Here is a 19,913-nt window from a genome sequence, read left to right as displayed (position 1 = left end):
CTGCACCCAGAAAGGCAGCTTGAAGTTCTGCACCAGCCACGCAGTGCCAGGGGGAGAGAAACACGCAGCGGGGAGGTTGCTCTGTCTTTATAATCTCCTTGCTTTTACTTGCTAAACCCAGGATCTTTCAATTACAAACAGTCACCATGGCTGCAATGCAGGGGAAGGTGGTTTTGTGGAAGCTGGGGAACAAAATAGGGAGAGTCGATTAGGAGACCAGTCTATCCCTTCAAAACTGAACAGACATTTTTCTCCTAAAGACCAGGTTCCTCCTAGCAGCACAGCTGCACCCAGCCTTGAGCTTGTAAGGAAACAAAGATATAAAATACCCCCATGGAGCCCTTGGGGACTGAGTTGAGGGGACATTTGGCCCTAGAAACTAATACAGAAACACTGCCACCTAAAGGCAGTGTCAGAAATAGATGCTTGTGTAAACACAACTGAAAGCAGGCAGAAAAACAAAGCAGGCAGGCGACCTCTCTGAGGCAGGGCTCACTGGCAGGCATTGCTGTTTGCTCCACCCTGGTGATTCCCTGAGATCCTTCCCCACCCAATCTACAACCCCAGCCAAGTTGTGCACAGCAGCTTTTGCATATGAATGGCCTGGCCTTTTGCAACCTAAAACCTAACAAACTGCAGCTGGGTCAGAGAGCCCTAAAGCTTCCAAAAGAAGACCTAAGGCCCTACACCAGCAGCCTGCATTGTTTCACAGCTGGGCCTCATCTGGGCACTTCCAAACCCCAAACAAAGAGGAGAAATCTGCAGATGTCTCTGTAGCTCCTGCTGGGTGGCCTCAGGCAGTAGCTGACTTTGCACCTCCTTGGAGATCCAAGAGCCAGTGTACCCAGTGGTCAATGTGAGACCATATCAGATTACAACGCTTCACATCCATAAGCGACACACTCAAGGGGCAGACTCAGTGAACACCAAAGCCCCACTAAAGCAAGTCCTGCCCCATAAGGGTGTCTCCAGCACAGCAGTTCTCCCATTGTAGACACAGCTGGTTCTCACAGCCAATTGGCCTGGAGGTCAATTCCTCCCAGTGATACCAACAGCAATCAAGGCTTAACTACAACAAGACTGTGCACACAGCACACAAAGGGGTGCACCAAGAGTGTCCACCTCAGGTAACTGGGGTGGCTGAGCCACTGACCCTATAGGACACATAGCACACGAAGCCACTCTATCAACACAGGGAAGCAGCCAAAAAGTGGAGACAAATAAACATGTCACAAATGAAAGAAATGGAAGAAAGCAAACTACTGGATATAGAGTTCAAAACCACAGTTATAAGGTTACTCAAGAATCTTCTAGAAACCTCTGAAAAATTTAGTGAGATCCTCAAGGATATGAAAAAGGACCAACTAGAAATTAAGCATACACTGACTGAAATAAAGAATAATATACAAAGATCCAACAGCAGAGTAGAGGATCCTAAGAATCAAGTCAAAGATTTGAAATACAAAGAAGCAAAAAACATCCAACCGGAAAAGCAAAAAGAAAAAAGAATCCAAAAATATGAAGATAGTGTAAGGAGCCTCTGGGACAACTTCAAGTGTACCAACATCCGAATTATGAGGTTGCCAGAAGAAAAAAGAGAGCAAGATATTGAAAACCTATTTGAAGAAATAATGACAGAAAACTTCCCCTACATGGTGAAAGAAATAGACTTAAAGTCCAGGAAGCACAGAGAACCCCAAACAAAGGAATCCAAAGAGGACCACACCAACATACATCATAATTAAAATGCCAAGGGCAAAAGACAAAGAGAGAATCTTAAAAGCAGCAAGAGAAAAACAGTTAGTTACCTACATGGAGTACCCATATGACTGTCAGCTGATTTCTCAACAGAAACTATGCAGGCCAGAAAGGAGTGGCAAGAAATATTCAAAGTGATGAATAGCAAGAACCTACAACCAAGAATACTCTACCCAGCAAAGCTATCATTTAGAATTGAAGGTCAGATAAAGAGCTTCACAGATAAGAAAAAGCTAAAGGAGTTCATCAACACCAAACCAGTATTATATGAAATGCTCAAGGGTATTCTTTAAGAAGAGGAAGAAGAAAAAGGTAAAGATAAAAATTATGAACAACAAATACATATATATCAACAAGTGAATCTAAAAATCAAGTGAATAAAAAATCTGATGAACAGAATAAACTGGTGAATATAATAGAATCAGGGGCATAGAAAGGGAGTGGACTGACAATTCTTGGGGGGAAAGGAGTGTGGGGGGGTGCTGGAAGAGATTGGACAAAAATCTTACACCTTTGGATGAGGACAACGGGGGGGGGGGGGTGGTTAAGGGCATGGGGGTGGGGTGGGAACCAGGTGGGTGGAGGGGAGCTATGGGGGGGGGGGGGAGAGGAACAACTCTGATAATCGGAACAATAAAGTTTTTTTTAAAAATCCCCTGCTTTTCATCCTTAGTTCTGACTGCTTTCCTCTCTGAGACCTGTAGCCGCCTCTGTTTGGGCACTCGGGCCCTTCTCCTACTGGCTTTGAGAGGCAGAGTGATGATGCATCTGTGTATTGTCTACCGTGGCCCGTGCCTCCCCGCTCCGATTTGGGGGAGGGTCCAGCCGGCCAGGGCCAGTGTCCATCGGCAGAGACAGCTGCGTTATGTGGGCTCGTATTTGTGTGCAGCGAGGCTGTTCTGTTGAGTGCTGAAGGGGGGTTGTGCGGAGGCCTTTCCCGCCCCACAACGTGTCCACTCCCCACACCTCGAGTGGCTCTCCCTCCACTCCCCTCTGGAATTCACATGCGACAGGTGTGCTTGTGCAGGCACGGTGGGGGCCGGCTTCTCCTTGGGGGGTGTTCTGCCCAAGATGTGAGCCCCTGCCCGTGTTGACCTGGCCGAGGGGACCGGGCAGATAAATGGATGGACGGCTGGAGAAAGCTATGGCGGCTTCCCTGTGGTGTGAGGGTCACCTGTGGTCTCCACGGTGGCGGGAGGAGGCTTTGAGGTTGTGCACTTGGGAGGATCAACCAGTGTCCCAGGCATCGTGGGGCCGCCCTGTGTCTGTGGTGGTGGGATCCCTGCATTGTTTACCCGGTGACCTGTCCCGGTCTGGTGCCTTACCTCGACGTCCACTCTCTGTCATCGCACCCATGCCCTTCCTTCATGTTGGGTCCACACCCTCTGGATTTGTGTGCACGACCCTTCCTGGGGGTCACCGCCCAAACACGCACACCCTCTAATTGGTGTCTGCCAACCGCACCCCAAGAACCGGCCTTCTGCTTTGCGGGTGTCGCCCCTCGGCTCCCCAACCTCAGGAGGGGGGTTGGTGGTGTCCCGGGCAGAGTGCTCTTGGATGGGACACGGTATCGCCAGGGTGTTTGTCGGGCGCGTGCACCTGGGAGAAAAAGAGGACTCCGGCATGGGGGGGGGGGGGTGGCCACAGGGAATCAAGCCTCAAGCAAGTCCCCCTGCTGCATGCATAGCCTGCTGCTGGTCTGTCAATATGCAAATTGGTCATTACTGTGACACTGATAGGGCCAATTTGCATGTCTTTATTATACAGATTTTTAACCTTTTTTGTTTGCTTGTTTATTAGTGTTTTACATTCTATTTATTTTGTGTTTTTATCATTACTTTATCTCATTTTTTCCTTTATGCCAATCCTTTATTCCTCACGTCCCCCTTTTTCATCCTGTTTCTCTTCTGTTCCTGCTTTAGTTTTGCTCTCTCCTTTCTGTTTACTCCTTGCTAAAAATTGATCTTCTTTATCTGCTTTATTGATGCATTACTATTACAGTAGTCTCTATTGGCTTACTCATATATCTAATCTCCTCTCCCCTATTCCATGTCCATGCATTCTTCTCTTTCTTCACTAACCAATTTTTTTTCTTGTTGTTGTTGCTTGTTTGATAGTTTGTTTTTTTGTTTTTATTTTTGCCTTTTATTTTATGCTTTTGTTCGTCCTCTCCTCGCTTGTTCTCTTCTTCTACTAATAGCTTAATTAGCTTCACTCACCAAACTCAGGCCTATCTGCTGCCTACTCTACTCTCCTTTCCCAAAAATAGATTAATATATAGATAGATAGATTAAAGGGGGAAAATTTTGTTTACGCATATAAGTTATATATATATATATATATATATATATATATATATATATATATTTATATATATATATGAGTATATTTTGAAATTACTATTATTTTTTAATTATTGTTATCTTTTATTACTATTATTTTTTTAATGAGTATTTTGGTTTTTACTTTTCTTCTTATACACTCATTCTCTTTCCACCTCCTCTATACTGAATCATGGCCATTCCCCCATTCATTCAATTCCTTTACCTTACCTTCTGGAAATAAGCTCAGCCTCTTCAGATTCAGCTCCCCTTCTTTTTTTTTCTGGGGGTTTGTTGTTCGCATTTTTTGGTTTTGTTGTTGGTTTTGTGGAGTTTTCCCCCCATATACACATATTTTTTTTCTCTTTCTCTCTTTCCCCTTCCTTTTTATTTTCTCTCTTACCTTCTTTCATTTTCTCAATATCATTTTTGTGCTCTTTTCTCTCCCCTAATTTTCTTTTCTCTGGTGGTCACCTTTATTGGGGGTTATCAGGATCATGAATACATTCATGTTTTGTTCCCTCTGTGCTATGTCGTGACGAGTTATATTTTGTGCCTTTTGGTCAATGTGGTAGAGAGTGAGCCACATAACCAGACACCCGAGAGGAATAAAAATGAGGAGACAAAGAACCTCTAGCCAGGCTCACCAAGAAGCAAAGAGAGAGGACCCAAATAAACAAAATCAGAAATGAAAGAGGTGAAGTAACAATCGACCCCACAGAAATACAAAGGATTATGAAAAAATATAATGAACAACGCTATTCCAAAAAAACTGGACAATCTAGACAAAATGGACATGTTCTTAGAAAGATACAAGCTTCCAAAACTCAATCAGGAAGAATAAAAAAATCTGAATAGGCTGATAACTACCGAAGAAATTGAAGTAGTAATAAAAAAAATCTTCCAGCAAACAAAAGCCCTGGGATGGACAGCTTTACAGGGGAGTTCTACCAAGAATTCAAAGAGAACTAAAACCTATCCTCCTCAGACTATTCCAAAAAATTCAAGAGGAAGAAACACTTCCAAGCTCTTTCTATGAAGCCAGCATTACCCTAATACCAAAACAAGAAAAGATACTACAAAGACAGAGAATTAGAAGCCAATATCTCTGATGAACATAGATGCTAAAATCCTCAACAAAATTCTAGCAAATCGGATCCAGCATTACATTAGAAAGATCATACACCATGACCAAGGAACAAGACAGGGATGCCCACTTTCACCACTCATGTTCAACATAGTACTGGAAGTAAGTGCTAGCCATAGCGCTCAGACAAGAAGAAGAAATAAAGTCATCCAAATTGGAAAAGAAGAAGTAAAACTGTCATTATTCACAGATGATATGATACTTTACATAGAAAACCCTAAAAACGCCATCAAAAAACTCCTAGACTTAATAAATGAATTTGGCAATGTAGCAGGATACAAATTAACACCCAGAAATCTATGGCTTTTTTATACACCAACAATGAACTCACAGAATGAGAAACTAAAAAAAAACAAACCCAATTACCACTGCACCAAAAAAATTAAGATACCTAAGAATAAACTTAACTAAGAAGGTAAAAGACCTGTACTTGGAAAACTATAGGACATTGAAAAAAAGAGATAGAGGAAGACATAAATAGATGGCAAAACATACCGTGTTCATGGATTGGTAGAATCAACATCATTAAACTGTCTGTACTACCCAAAGTAATTTATAGATTCAATGCAATTCCCATTAAGATACCAACAGCATATTTCACAGACCTAGAACAAACTCTCCAAAAATTCATATGGAATAAAAAAAGTCCCTGAATAGCCACAGCAATTTTGAGAAAGAAGAACAAAGTTGAAGGGATCACAATACCAGATATCAAGCCATATTACAAAGTCCCCAACTGCCCTCCCCTGCTGGCCTGATCACCTCCAACTGTGGGATCAGGCCTAAACCAGCAGTCAGACATCCCCTGAGGGGTCCCAGATTGGAGAGTGTGCAGGCCGGGTTGAGGGACACCCCCCTCCCTGGGCACAAATTTCGTGCACTGGGCCTTTAGTTATTAATAAAATCATTAGGAATAGAAAATACATTTACAGTATTTATTGGAAAAAATTGTGTATAAGTAGACCCATGCAGTTCAAATCTGTGTTGTTCTAGGGTCAACTGTAGTTTGGGTATAAGGGAATAATGACCTAAATTGGAGTGTGACAGCAGGACAAGAAAAGTTGAAATAGATATGAGAAATACTCCAAAGATAGTAAGATTGATATGGAAGTTAAGCAGAAAGAAGGAATCAAATGACCTTGAAACTTGAAGCCAAGATGGATGTTGACACCATAAACAGAAATTGTACAAATTGTTATTATCTATGATTCTACCAGATTTATACATAATGTTCCAATAGCGTGAAACAGATTTAAAACAGATACTCAGCTTCACCAAATCTTTTTTTGTTTGTTTGTGTTTTTTTGTTCCTGTTTTTAGGGGAAGTGGTTTTAGTTTTTGCCCATTGAGTATGATGCTGGCTGTAGGTTTGTCATATAGGGCTTTTATTATGTTGAGGTATGATCCCTCTATTCACACTTTGCTGAGAGTTTTAATAAGAAAGGGAATTGGATTTTTGTCAAATGCCTTTTCTGCATCAATTGATATGATTATGTGATTTTTGTCTCTCAATTTGTTTATGTGATGTATCACATTTATTGATTTGTGGATATTGTACCATCCTTGCATCCCCGGAATAAATCCCACTGGGTCATTGTGAGGACTCTCATTTCTATGCTTTATATCAATCAAAGTATGATTTTACATGCCCACAGCAAGTTCCAAGAACTCACCCTACCCAAGCACTCCCTTCTTACAGGAAACAGGAGGGTTAGGCTTTCTAAAGGACATCAGATCTAAGATCTCTGCTGCTAAACTTGCTCAATTCATGGATATAATATTAACTCTCTCAGTACGGTACTTGATTTTTGCACAGTTGCTGAAATGGCTGAGTATAAGGCTGTGGACTCTACCAGGCCTATATTGGGATAAATTAACATTTTAAGCTTGAGTTTCCTTATCTACAAAGTGGGGATACATAGTATGTATTCATAGGGTTGTTAAGAGGATTAAATAAGAAATCTGTGTACTTGCTCAGTGCCTAATGCATTGCAAGTACTAAATTATTGTTAGCTAGTGCTGCTGTTAGAGTATCAGGCAGGCCTGGTTACCAGATGTTTTGTGTTCAGTTGTTAGAAAAGAACAATGCAGATAATGTGACCCTGAATGTGCTCAAATTAAAAGCGGCAGCTGGACCAAATTAACTCAGTATGCAATCAATGGGTTCTAAGTGGCAAGGAGCAGAAAAGTTGTAGTTACTTAAAGTGATGCAATTAATCATTTTCTTTAAGCCTTTTCCAATTGTTGGAAAGAACAACCTACTTAGAGCAGGGCAGTCATGAAAATAATTCAGGCACAGAAAAAAAATGGTAAAGTATAAACTTCTGGAAACATGGCAATTAGGGCTCCAAATGAACATAAAACCAAGAAGGTGAGACTTAAGGCCCTATCTCAGTGCCCAGCATAAAGGACAGGCTCAATGAAAGCTTGTTGAACACATGAACAAATTAACAATGTGACTGAATGAACGGATGCCACAGTATTTACAATTGTGGCCAACTACTAGAATTGGGCCTTTGCAAAACATGCCCTTTTTGAGTCTTTAATCTGTTCTGGCTCAGAAAACCCAAGGGCAAATTGTCCCTTTTGTCAGTTTCTCCTTGAAAGGAAAGCTGAAATTTTCCATGATGATTATACATACTGGAGTCATGCTCGATTGACATCCATCTAGAAGGTGCCAGGCACACAGCCAGACGGGCAAAGGGAATTTTACATCAGACTTTCTGAGCAAAAACAGAAGCAGAAGGCCTTCACTGTAGCCCTCTCAGTTCCCGCAATGGGAGAAGGCCTGGAGGAGAAGGTCGTGGCCCTGTAGCTTTTCTGGAGATCTCAACTTCCTATGTCATCAATAAATTGTTTAGCCATATCCATCCATTAAGTAATTCTGTTTCCTGGTAGTAACCTTCGTAATCACAAAATGTTTGTAATCCTCCATTACTGAAATAATGAGAAGCCTCCGAATAGTACAGCATTGGCCTCTTACACAGAAGAAAAGGTAACTGCAGGAGCTCTGGGGAATTGTTTAAAGTTCACTGGCCAAGGTATGTGCTCCCAGCTTGATGTTAGCATTTCCTCCCTGGTTTCCATAGCAATGGCCCACACACAATCTTACCTGCTCTTCATACCACATGCAGGATGGAAAGGAACTTCAAAAGAATGCAATGCCAGCTGATTTTTTTTTTTTTTTTACTATTTAGAAATGCAGGTCTGGGCTGGCCAGTTCTTACAATTTCTCAAGAGAAATTGGAACTTAGATTTTTACAGGAATTTTTCCAGTTTTTAAACATTGGCAGACAATTTTTTTAAATTTTAAGAATTATAGGCCAAACAAAACACATCTACAAGCTGAGTTTGCCCTGTTCGTAATATTAGTCATAAGCAGTTAAAATCACCTTTCAGGTATTCAAAATTACTCACCGTGTCTAAATATCTATGTGGAATGTAGCCTGCATATCAACCCTCAAGCCATAACTCGTTAGAGAATGGTCTTCATTAACATTTTACTATTGTATTTTATTTACTCTTTCATTCTCTCTCTTTGATGAACAAAACAGGATAAATGAGTATTCAAGTGCACACAGATCCAATCAGAAATTAAGTTGAACATTCAGGCCCACATTTGGGACTCAAGAATAAATGATTTTATTATGCAAATCCACTCTTAAACTCAATTCAAGCATGCTCCAATTTAGTCAAGATATGGAAGTATCTAAACAAATATGTTTTATGTGATAGTTAACTTCAAGATGGAAACAAAACTCTTCCTACATTAAATGTCCCCCAATGGGCAAGTAAGGACAGAACACATAAGACATTCAGGAAAGGTCAGAGAATTTAAGGAAGCTTAAGACACCACCATTTTCACCAGTTAATGTAGTGGTAATCAAAGCAGCTATTTTGCATTTAGAGTTTTTTTTGCGGGGGCGGGCGGGGAGGGTTGAGATCTCTGTCAGGATTATGGATGCTTTTAAATATGTTATGGTGTGTTCAATGCAGTGACTGTGCCAAGGGACCCTCTCTTAGTCTGGGTTCCCCAGAATCAATTTATGTGGAGGTGAAGGGAACACCAGGAGGGGAAAAAGGTGGTGAGACAAGAAGGAGAACAGCTGGCACAGGGCTTTGTCCATCCAGCTACTTGTGTGGGTGACTGGGGCTTAGACATCCTGGGACAACTCCTGGAGCCCGTGCAGCGTGTGCTCCACAGCTGTTCTCCCTAAGAGGCCAGTGAGCAGGGTATATTCGCCAAGTCCCATCCGTGATTGCTTGAGGGCTACTGGTAAGGGCTACAGCTTCTGGAAGAAAATGCCTTAGACAGACCTGCAGGTGTTGGAAGTTGGGCCACTGTGCACTGGAGTGAAAGGTGGGGAGCAGGGGGCACTGAGTGTTGTCTGCACCCTCCCAACTTCATCCATCCTGCCTCCCCCTGTCTTTGATAGACAATGACATTTTCTCAATATTACGTAAAGTGTTGAAAGGTTGGAAAATAACTTTAGGATGAGTCCCTTACTGTCTTTTCAACCATATTGCCTGTGCCTTCCTATGTGCAAATTCTGGAGCATTGGCTGATCCCTCAGGAGCCTTAAGTGTGTAGTAAGGTATGGTTGCCACGAAGCCAAGTTGAAATGCATTGTGGGGAGTGCAGAGAAATGAAGAAGCTGACTTCAGAAACAGCTGGGACAAAAAATGCCACTTCATTTAAATGCTTGCAGGAAAACATGGATAAATAGCAAGGACAACAATCTTTGAGATTTAAAAACTCCACATTCTCTCCCTAAAGAGCACCTGTGACAATAGTTACCTGAAATTTCTAGATAGCGATGTCCACTCTCCATATCTTCCAAATGAGAGGAAAGGTTTACTCCAAGCACAGAGCTGGCTGGGCACCTGAGTGCATAGCATGCAACACAAGTTCCACCTTTTTATTCATGTCGGCGGGGGGGAAAGGAGGTGAGAAGTGAGAAGTGGGTAGAGAGATGCCTCCAGGATGGAAACATTTAAAGACCATGGCTTTACAGTTTGAGTCATTTCATAGATGTGCTACTTCAATCACTGCTGCTTTGTATATTAATGTCACCATCCCAATTCTTTCTCCACTAAGGGATTCTTACAAAGGCCCAATGACAAATTTTAAACAAACAAACGAGAAAATAAAGTGAAATAGCATTGAAATAAGGTAATTCTGCTCCAAGTATTACCACACTAAAAATTTCATTCCTGGTAACTGTTTCACTTTATGACCTGGATAAACTTCTGGAAAGTTCCATTCCTCCATTTCCACTATGCTAAGAGGACATAGAATTAGATAGAGAATAGTAGGTGGTAAAACTACTGAGGTGTCCCATCGTGGTATGGGCACAATATCAAAACTAAACATTTGCTGTGCGGGTACATTTCAACTCCTCTTCAAAGCACAGGTACCCAGTTGATCAACAAGGCATCAAGTGTACTTGAACACAGAGGACTAATCCAAACTCTCATTTTTATTTGTATTCATGTCTTCCCATTTAAGAACAATAAGTGGTCTGTTGAATTAAAAAAAAATCTGGAAATGATTAGCTCTCCACCCAAGAAGAGAGGAGAAAAAGCAGAGACTAATTTCTGGTGACTCTGGGGAGGATGGATGCTGTGGTTCAGAGCCATGGGTGGTAATATAACTTAATAGATTTTTCCTATGAAAGCACGGAGAATGTGGAAAGCAGATTTCATTAGTCTGATACCCTCTCAATGCAAAATGGCAGTGAGCTGGGAGCAGACTGATACATTTTAATGGGCAGGCCAGGAAGTCTCCCTTCACCTCAGTCCAGAAGCATGGCCTTGCTCCTTCTCCTGCCTAAGGCAGACAACACCCTCACCCCACACATTTTCCCACCTTGCTCATGAGGGAACCATCCCCTTAGATTCTAAAGCAAGTTCACTGATTTCACAGGTGAAGAAAATCTAGGCCCCCCAAAAGAAAGACTTTTTTCTACTCGTGCTGATACTGCAGAATCTTCAACTAATTTCTAAAAACATCTTCTGTTTGAATGTAAGTTGAAGTGTTAGAGCCCATCATCTCCTCCTGTCCAGTGATATCTTAGTTCTTGGAATAGAGAATATGTCACTTTCACAGGTCTGTGTTCCTTTGGTAAAAACCTCCTGAGTCAAGTATGTTGCTGCCTTCTTTCCTTGGGAAGAATGCATATGATAGTAAATCTCCAATCTGAAGTAGAGAGAAAATAATGGGGTTCCTTCAACTAAAATAAAAGTATAATAGCTAAGTCTCATAAAGGATTTAGGAATCAGAACTTGACTGAAAGTCATCTACAAACCCACTAGCATTTCTCTAATAAAAGGCCTCCCAGGAAAACCTCAAACTGTCTGTTATAGTGGTAAATGAATGGAAAGAAGAAAAACTCAAGATAAAGGAAATACATTTAGTGCCTTGAGGACAAGACTGTCCACCTCATCTTTGACTACCCTATGGATTAGCCTGCTTCACTTCCTATTTATAAAATCCTCAACCAAACAACAGTTTTTATATCAAAAGTTATGTTGTAAGCTAGACTCAATCATTCATGCATGCATGCATACTTTATTGAAACAACCATTTATTTTGAGTTTTTTCATTTTTCAGGCATTGTGCTATGAGCTGGGTGTCGGGGGTCGGGGGGTGGGGCAAATAGAAGACACTCAGTGTTCAGCTTCTGATTGATTTAATTGTTTTAGCAAAAGTTTAAAAGTGCAAGCATTCATCTAACAAATATTTATTGAGCACCCACCATGTCAGGCTCTGTTCTAGGCATTTATTCTGTATGCAGCAACTCATAAAAGGCTCAAACATTCCTGCCTTCGTGGAGCTTACATGTCTAAACGGGAAGACACACAAAGAGCAAGTCAAGGAGATGGTGTGTCAGAGACTAGTAAATTGTTTCCAGACAAGCCAGGCGGAGCGAGGAGGTAAGAGATGAAGGCAAAGTTGCAGTTCTGCTCAAAGTGGTCAGGAAAAGCCTTACTGAGAGCAAAGACCCAGCAGGAAGTGGGAATGTGAGCCATACAGACCAAACATCTACAACCCTAGTAATGCTGTCTCTAGTAGACCCACAGAACACTCACACTGTCTGTTCCAAAAGGTTAAGGGAATGGAAAGAAAGCAATTTAAGAAAAAAAGAAGTACCACCCTTCTGTTTCTCACTTTCCTACCTGAACAGTTTTCTATTCATTCTTTGGCCAGAGCCTCGGAAAAATTGGTAAAGAAGGTAACTCTTTTTTGCACAATTGAAGTGGGGTGCAACTGACATATAGTTGTTTGGGGGCAGAAACCTCATTTTGACTTTTCTAGGACTTTAAAGTAAAAGCAGACACTTCTTTTGTCTGGATTATTGGAGAAATTCACCTCCCAAGACTCTGAGCCAGAAAGTCTGACCTCTTAGTTCAGAGGGCTGGACTCACACATAGTAACACCACATTGTTTAAGAAGCTGTTCATTGGAACCCTAGTCTTACTTCCCCATAAAGGTTACAGAAATACATGTATTTTTTTCCTCATTGCATCCATTTTCAGTTGAAGAATTTTAACCGTCTGAGGTTCATTACTTCACACTTGAAAAACCTACAAACCACAGGAAATGAAAACTTGACTAAAATCAGATGACACAAACAGCCAACCCTGAAAGTGTGCCGGGCCCTGATCAATGCTAGGTGACCTTTAGCCAAAAGGGAATGTTCTAATGAAACTCCTTCACTGTCAGAAAATGGCTTCAACTTATAGGATTCTCTCCTTTTTTGATCAAAGTGTTGCAATCTTGGGGTCTTGACAGCGCAAGTTGAGTGCAACCCAAAAGATAATAAGGATTCTGCAAATTCTTCTTGAATGTTCAACACATTAAAAGTTGTTTCAACATTCAAAATTACTTGGCCTGCTTCTAAAGCAATGCATGGGCAAGAAAAATGGCAAGATCAAGCCAACATTTTAAAAAATCTTTTACTTGAAAACAAACAAACCAACCATAGACACCAGACAGGATGCAATTAATTTTTTAAAAGAATTTTCTCCAGAAAGCATAACTGGCCCATTCACTGGTCTTCCTCTTCACAAGGGGATAAGTGAACAAATTAAAATGGGATGTGCCACCTCTGAAAGGGTTTCAATCTCCATCTCTCTCTAGGAAACTGGTACGACATCATGTCTATTCATCTTGGCTACAAATAAGATTAGTATGGGCAAGATCTGTATTTTCTTTATATCAGCTATAAACCTGAGGGTTTGTACTAAAAAAGTAATGTTCAATTTTAATCTTATTCAATAGTGATGCCTTCCATAAGCTATTGTATGTATGTGTGCTTGTTCCAAGGGCCTTTCAGTGAAATAGAAATAAATTAAATGAAGACTCATCATAAAACTTCTTCTCTAAAATAAAAAGAACAACCATAGAGGGGTCTGAAAAAGGAACACATTCCATGGAAAGGCAAAAAGGAATGAAAGACTGACTACTTATGGAAAGAAAGACCCGAGGAGAGGTGGGGATGAGAACCTTGAAGACCAACGAGTCTTACAACTTTGATATAGCAGTTTCTGAGAAATGAGGCATAAACCCAAGTGAGGACATGTAAACTAGTTTCTTCCCCTGTCCTTAGCTACTTCTAATACTCGGTTTGCTTTCAGAGGGTTACATTATCAGGCTGCAAATTGTGCCTTCCCACTGATGTACAGTTCTCTCGGTTTGGAATTATAATCTCTCCCTTGTTACTATTAAAGTGTCTTTGCTTTTTCTCTATTATACAATGTCACAGTCACATCAAAGGAACTCTGAAGTATAGATATTTTTCCTCCATGATACCTACTTATATCATCATTTTTCATGAATGCATTACCTCATTCTTCCCTTACCTTGTGCATAGCCCGGGTTCAGTTTTTTCTTTATTTTTATGTTGAACGCTATATCAGATGTACTGCATCTTTAAAATAGCACCTTTCGATAAAGGATACAACATCACTTGTAAACAGACACAGCTTCTAAGGAGCAAGCAGTCGTATGGGACCTTCATTAAGTGCTCCCATGATTCAAGGCCTTCCTAGGCTAGGGTCAAGAAAGTGGCTAATCATGCATTGTGACTGTAGCCAGAAGTGCTCCTCTCCTTCTTTAACTGTTTGCTGATTTTTCAAACCCCTAGGAGCCACCAAATTTTTTCATTCCATTGGTGGATTTACAACTTTCAATGACAATAGGCTGAAGAAGAGTCAGCACAATGATGTTAATTAATAGGAACTGATTGCATGTCTTTTTGATGGTAAAGAAACTTGGGACAGAAGGTAGTGAGGAGGGAATCCCTCTGAGAAGGGGCAGGGCACGGAGTGGGCAGGCTGCAGGCATCTGATGAAACTGCCCCACACTGGTCTTGCTGAAATCGAGCACCAGCTGACAGCAACCCACGTGGTATCACATTAAAAAGGACTTATTATAAGTGGGCTACCCTATCCACTCAGTTAGTATGTCCATGAATTCAGGAACAAATGCCAACTAATCCTAAGCAGGCATTAGGCTTCTGTCTATTACAGGTAGGCCACTTACTAAAAAACAACAAAAACAAAACAAACAGAAAAAACTCAAATGTATACAACACTGAATTATTTGAGAGCAAAAAAATGGGTAATGGGGGTGGCAAAGTTTAAACACACTCCTAGTCAACCTGCCATTACCCCCTGGGTGGGCCCTGCAAGTGTAAATTATAGACCTCAGGATAAAGTGACAGATGCCTAAGAATTAAGTCACCAACCAAAAAATGGGCTGAACTTCAAATAGATATCACTTTGGATTCAATGTGGTTTTCATTTTATAAATACATTGGCTAATGTGTTTCGCTTCACAAACGGATTTCATATCTATCCTTCAAGAGTAGGCTCATATGCCACAATCTCTTGGATAGCTTCCTGGATCCTCCAAATGAAATTTCTCCCACCTCTTTAGCACTCCCATCCCTCCTCTTTGTGTCTCTGTTTTAGCTCGTACTGTATCCTACCTTTTGCCTTAGCTTCCTGTGTCCATGTTTTATAGGCCCTATTTAACAATAAGCTCTGTGAAGACAAGGCTTCCGCAGAACCCTGCCTTATCTGTAACTTATATTTTATTTGTTTAAAGGCTATAATTTCTCTATAATTTACATTTTCTTTTCATATGTGTAATGGCTGCATTTCTCCTTTTCCCACAAGCTCCATGAAGCATGGAGTCGTGTCTGTTCTATTTTCCATTCTAAATATAGCATACTTCCTAGCACAATATCTAGCATATAGTAGACATTCAGTAAACGTATTTTAGTTAACATATTTCAGTAAATATAGTTTAGTCTAGCAGACACAATTTATACCTAATAGGATTTCAAATAATGGATAAGTACAGTAGATTTGAATTGAATGGACTAAAACTAAGATGCAAACACTAAAGCCACAGTGTAAAAATACACATTTGGACTAAATCCTGAATAAAGAGGACAAACTCTACAGCAAGCCCCAAAGTCAGTGGCCCCCAAACATTATTTTTTTATTTTTAGAAATAGTAAGAAACGTTGCATTTTCTGCTTGAAATCTTTCTTTTGAGGGGCCTAGATTTTCTTCACCTGTGAAATCAGTGAACTTGCCTTAGACTCTAAGGAGATGTTTCACTCGTGACCAAGGTGGGAGAATCATGGGGACACTTAGAGAATAGCATTATTAGGTGGTGTTGTTGTTTAAAAAAAACACACAGGGAAATTATTCATTTATTTACAACCAAAAATCTAATTACAACCATATAATCTTGTCACAAAGAAACTGAGATTATAGATTTCTAAATAAATGTGTCCCTCCTGCTCTGCAGAATGATGTTTCATGGAGATCTCTGATTCTAAATGTATTTGGTGAGGGAAATTTTTAACACTACACTAGACTTCTGGTAAAATACACCAAGGCCTAATAATCTAGGAACTCTAGTGGACATTTGAAAATGGAATATCTGATTTCTCATCCTGAGATGTCACAGCAGAGCTCATGGGAGTCAACTGGTCTTAGAAAAGCCGTGATGAGTAGTGGTGCCTACACGACATACAGGGTAATCAAGGCTTTGGATGTGAACAAATGTCCTCAAAATATAGTGAACACTATGCCAAGAGAGCGAAGAATATTGGTTATAACAGCAGCTAAGAAACAAAGTTTGGCCAAATTTGTATTGAGTCAGCAATGGCCATTATTCCAACCTTCTTCTCTAGCTGGGGAAATAAAATCAAAAGTGGCACTCGGGATATTTTCAGGGGTATAACAACAAACCCCAACTGTTTTCAATACCTCCTTTCCACCTCCCATATTCAGTACAAGAATTATCTAGCCCAGGAGACTTCTTAGATTCTACTTCCCCAACGCAAATTTAGTTGCCCTTTCCTCAGTGCTCCCAGTAGCGCTTTAATTGTATCAACCTTTTTACGTTATTTTTCATGTTCTAGCTGCATCTGTCTCTTAGACGTGATTTGTTTTCTAGAGGGCAAGCATCATGTCTTATTTTCTTTATACCCCAGAAATCCAAAATAGTCATGGACTTGGCTCGCATCAAACCCAGCCCACCCACATCTCAGTTACAGAGAGAAAAAGAATGCCTCTCACATAGGGGACATGAGGCCTCAGTAAGAATTTTCTGACTGATTACTGTGTGGCAGGCACTGCCCAATGTGCTAGGAATAACATTAAAGTAGCTAAGATCTTACTCTCCGGGGGACATTAAAAAGATAAACCCATCAACAGAAAGATTATTTTGGGTCATAATGGGTGTTATGAACAAAATAAAAATGGGCAGTAGGATGAAGAGTGCTCGGAAGGAACAAGACAGTGGCCTGCGGCACTGGACCTTTCAGCTGAGACCTGATGAGAAGGAGTCAGCCAGCCATGCAAGGACCTGCAAGGGGAGAGTGTCCTAGAAAGAGGAAATTTTTGTTATTGGTGGGGATAGATCCTGGGAGTAGAGGGAGCTGGTTGAGCTGGTTAATTGCTAATTCTCTCTCTTCCATCTCTATCAGAGCAGGGTACCATCTTTCCTCCTTCACTCTACATATTATTTTCATTACCATTTCCATTTTCTTAATTCTGCTTCCTGATTTCTATTAAATTACAAGAACATGAGCCTCTGCCAGCAGCAAACACATCTGGAGCCCGCTTCTAACGTCTAATTATATAAAACAAACAAAAAGCCATTGGAAAATAGAAGCTGAGAGTATTAAGATTTAGTTTTCATTATTATTAGTTCCACTCAACTAATGTATTTTTATGACAATTACATCCCATTATCAGTACTGTTCATAGTTAGAAACTACGTTAGAAACTTGCCCATCATTTGTTTCTTTCCACATTATCTCATAGAAAGTTCTATTATGGGGTAAATATCTTTAGCAAAGTTGCATATTTAACTATACACTAACATAAAAAAACAACAGCAAATGCATCTAAATAACATTTTCCAAAATAAGCATAAACTTTTCAGTGAATAACTACTTATGTTAGTATTAGAGGCCTGGTGCACGAAATTTGTGCACCGGGGGGTAGGGGGGTGGGGAGGGGGGAGGGTGTGTGTCCCTCAGCCCAGCCTGCACCCTCTCCAATCTGGGACCCCTTGGGGGATGTCCGACTGCCGGTTTAGGCTCGATCCCACTAGGATCAACACTAAACCGGCAGTAGGACATCCCTCCCACAATCCAGGACTGCTGGTTCCTAACCACTCGCCTGCCTTCCTGCCTGATTGCCCCTAACTGCTTCTGCCTGCCAGCCTGATCACTCCCTAACCATTCCCCTGCCAGACTGATTGACACCTAACTGCTCCCCTGTCAGCCCAATCGCCCCCAACTGCCCTTCCCTGACAGCCTGGTTGCCCCCAACTGCCCTCCCCTGCCAGCCCAGTTACCCCCAACTGCCCTCCCCTGCTGGCCCAGTCACTCCCAACTGCCTTCCCCTGCCGGCCTGGTTGCCCCTAACTGCCCTCCCCTGCAGGCCTGGTCCCTCCCAACTGCCCTCCCCTGCTGGCCTGATTGCCCACAACTGCCCTCCCCTGCTGGCCTGTTCATTCCCAACTGCCCTCCCCTGCTGGCCATCTTGTGGTGGCCATCTTGTGATGACGTCACACGTGACGCCACCTAGGTTTTTATTATATAAGATAACTGAACTTGAAATTTCTTCATCATAATAATTATGTACTTCATTGCAAGTACTTATTCATCAAAAACTATAATCAGCCCTGGCTGGGTTTCTCAGTGGTTAGAACATAGGCCTGTGGACTGAAGAGTCATGGGTTCAATTCCCAGCCAAGGGCACATACCTCAGTTGTAGGTTTGATCCCCGGCTGTGGTCAGGGTGTGAGCTGGAGGCAACCAATGGATGTGTCTCTCACATCAATGCTTCTTTCTCTCTCTCTCCCATTCTCTCCCTCTCTTCTACTCTCTCTCAAAAAAAAAAGCAATGGAAAAATATTCTAGGGTGAGGATTTAAAAAACAACTGTAATCGATAAGAGAAGGAAGGAGAGAAGCTATTTTCTGCATCATGACCAGATTGTCCAGATATCGTGCCTGGAATTCATCACAAGTGACATTTCTAGTCATGTTTCCAATCTCTCAGAACATACAGATTTTCTGTTGCAATCTGGAAGCTGTGTGCTCTGCTGTCAGCAAAAGCAGCCCAGGAAAGAATGTGTCACACGGAATGTACTCTACCTGATGTCATCTTCTGTTCCAACTGAAGGCATCTAGGTTCTTCTTGGGATTCCTCTTCTTCCTGAGTTCCAGTCCCACAAAGAGAGAGAGAGAGAAAAAGAGAAAGAGAGAGAGAGAATAATGCATTCATTTAGAGCAAACTTTTGCAGATCTACTAATTAATATGAGATCAAGATCTGAAAAAAATTAGACCAAGCCTATTTAAAAATTGAGACTTTGGAGAAGCAACAAATGCAACAATAGATGTTGAGTAGAATAACTATGGGGGCACTGGGTTACAAACTTCAGGGTGCCACATACATGGTTGTGTCCATAAATGCTACCCCTGAGTAGTACAACTTAGGGACCTCTGTGATTAATACGTTTGGGGGCTTCAGTTACTTAGACAAGGTGGTGATGGGTTTCTCCATAAGATAGAAATTCTGCTAATATGATACAACACAAGATAATAATGTTTTAGCTTTTATTATTCAAAGACCTGATTTCATGTACTTTTGAAAATTCTATCACTGCTCACAATTATTATTTTTTGAATATTTTTAGCAACTTTATTAGTAACAGTTCAAGACTGAAAACAACCCCAATGTCCTTCAATGTGTGAGTGATTAAACAAACTGTGGTTCATCCATACCATGAAATACTACTGATCAATAAAAAGGAACAAATTATTGATACATGCCACAATTTGGATGGATTTGAAGGGAATTATGGTGAGTGAAAAAATGTTAATCTCAAAAGTTTACATACTATATGATTCTATTTATATAACATTCTTGAAATGATAAAATTAGAAAGACAGAGAACAAATTAGTGGTTGCCAGAGATTGGGGCTCAGGAGAAGGAGGGGATATGGCTGTGGCTTTAAAAGGGTAGCACAAGAGATCTGTGTGATGGAACTGTTCTGCATTTTGCCATGGTGGTCACATGAATCTACACATCTAATAAAACTGCATAGAACAAAATACACATAAATACACTAGAAGGAAAAGCTC

At 41.1% G+C, this 19,913-nt stretch overlaps 1 protein-coding gene across 1 annotated transcript in view; it reads right to left on the bottom strand.

Annotated features, from left to right (window-relative positions):
* FAM107B (family with sequence similarity 107 member B) overlaps positions 1 to 19,913 on the bottom strand; it is a gene marked incomplete at its 5' end in the record, with an annotated part of 282,323 nt that overhangs the window by 136,687 nt on the left and 125,723 nt on the right. Inside the window, one exon of the mRNA XM_080658121.1 lies at positions 18,922 to 18,982. Coding sequence (XP_080514247.1) covers positions 18,922 to 18,982 — 61 coding nt within the window. The remainder of the gene's footprint in view (positions 1 to 18,921; positions 18,983 to 19,913) is intronic.

The sequence above is a fragment of the Plecotus auritus genome (assembly GCF_963455305.1).
Source record: "Plecotus auritus genome assembly, chromosome: 1".
NCBI classification, from domain to species: Eukaryota; Metazoa; Chordata; class Mammalia; order Chiroptera; family Vespertilionidae; genus Plecotus; species Plecotus auritus.
Note: the sequence above shows the minus strand (reverse complement) of the source record. Positions and strands in the feature narration are given on the sequence as shown.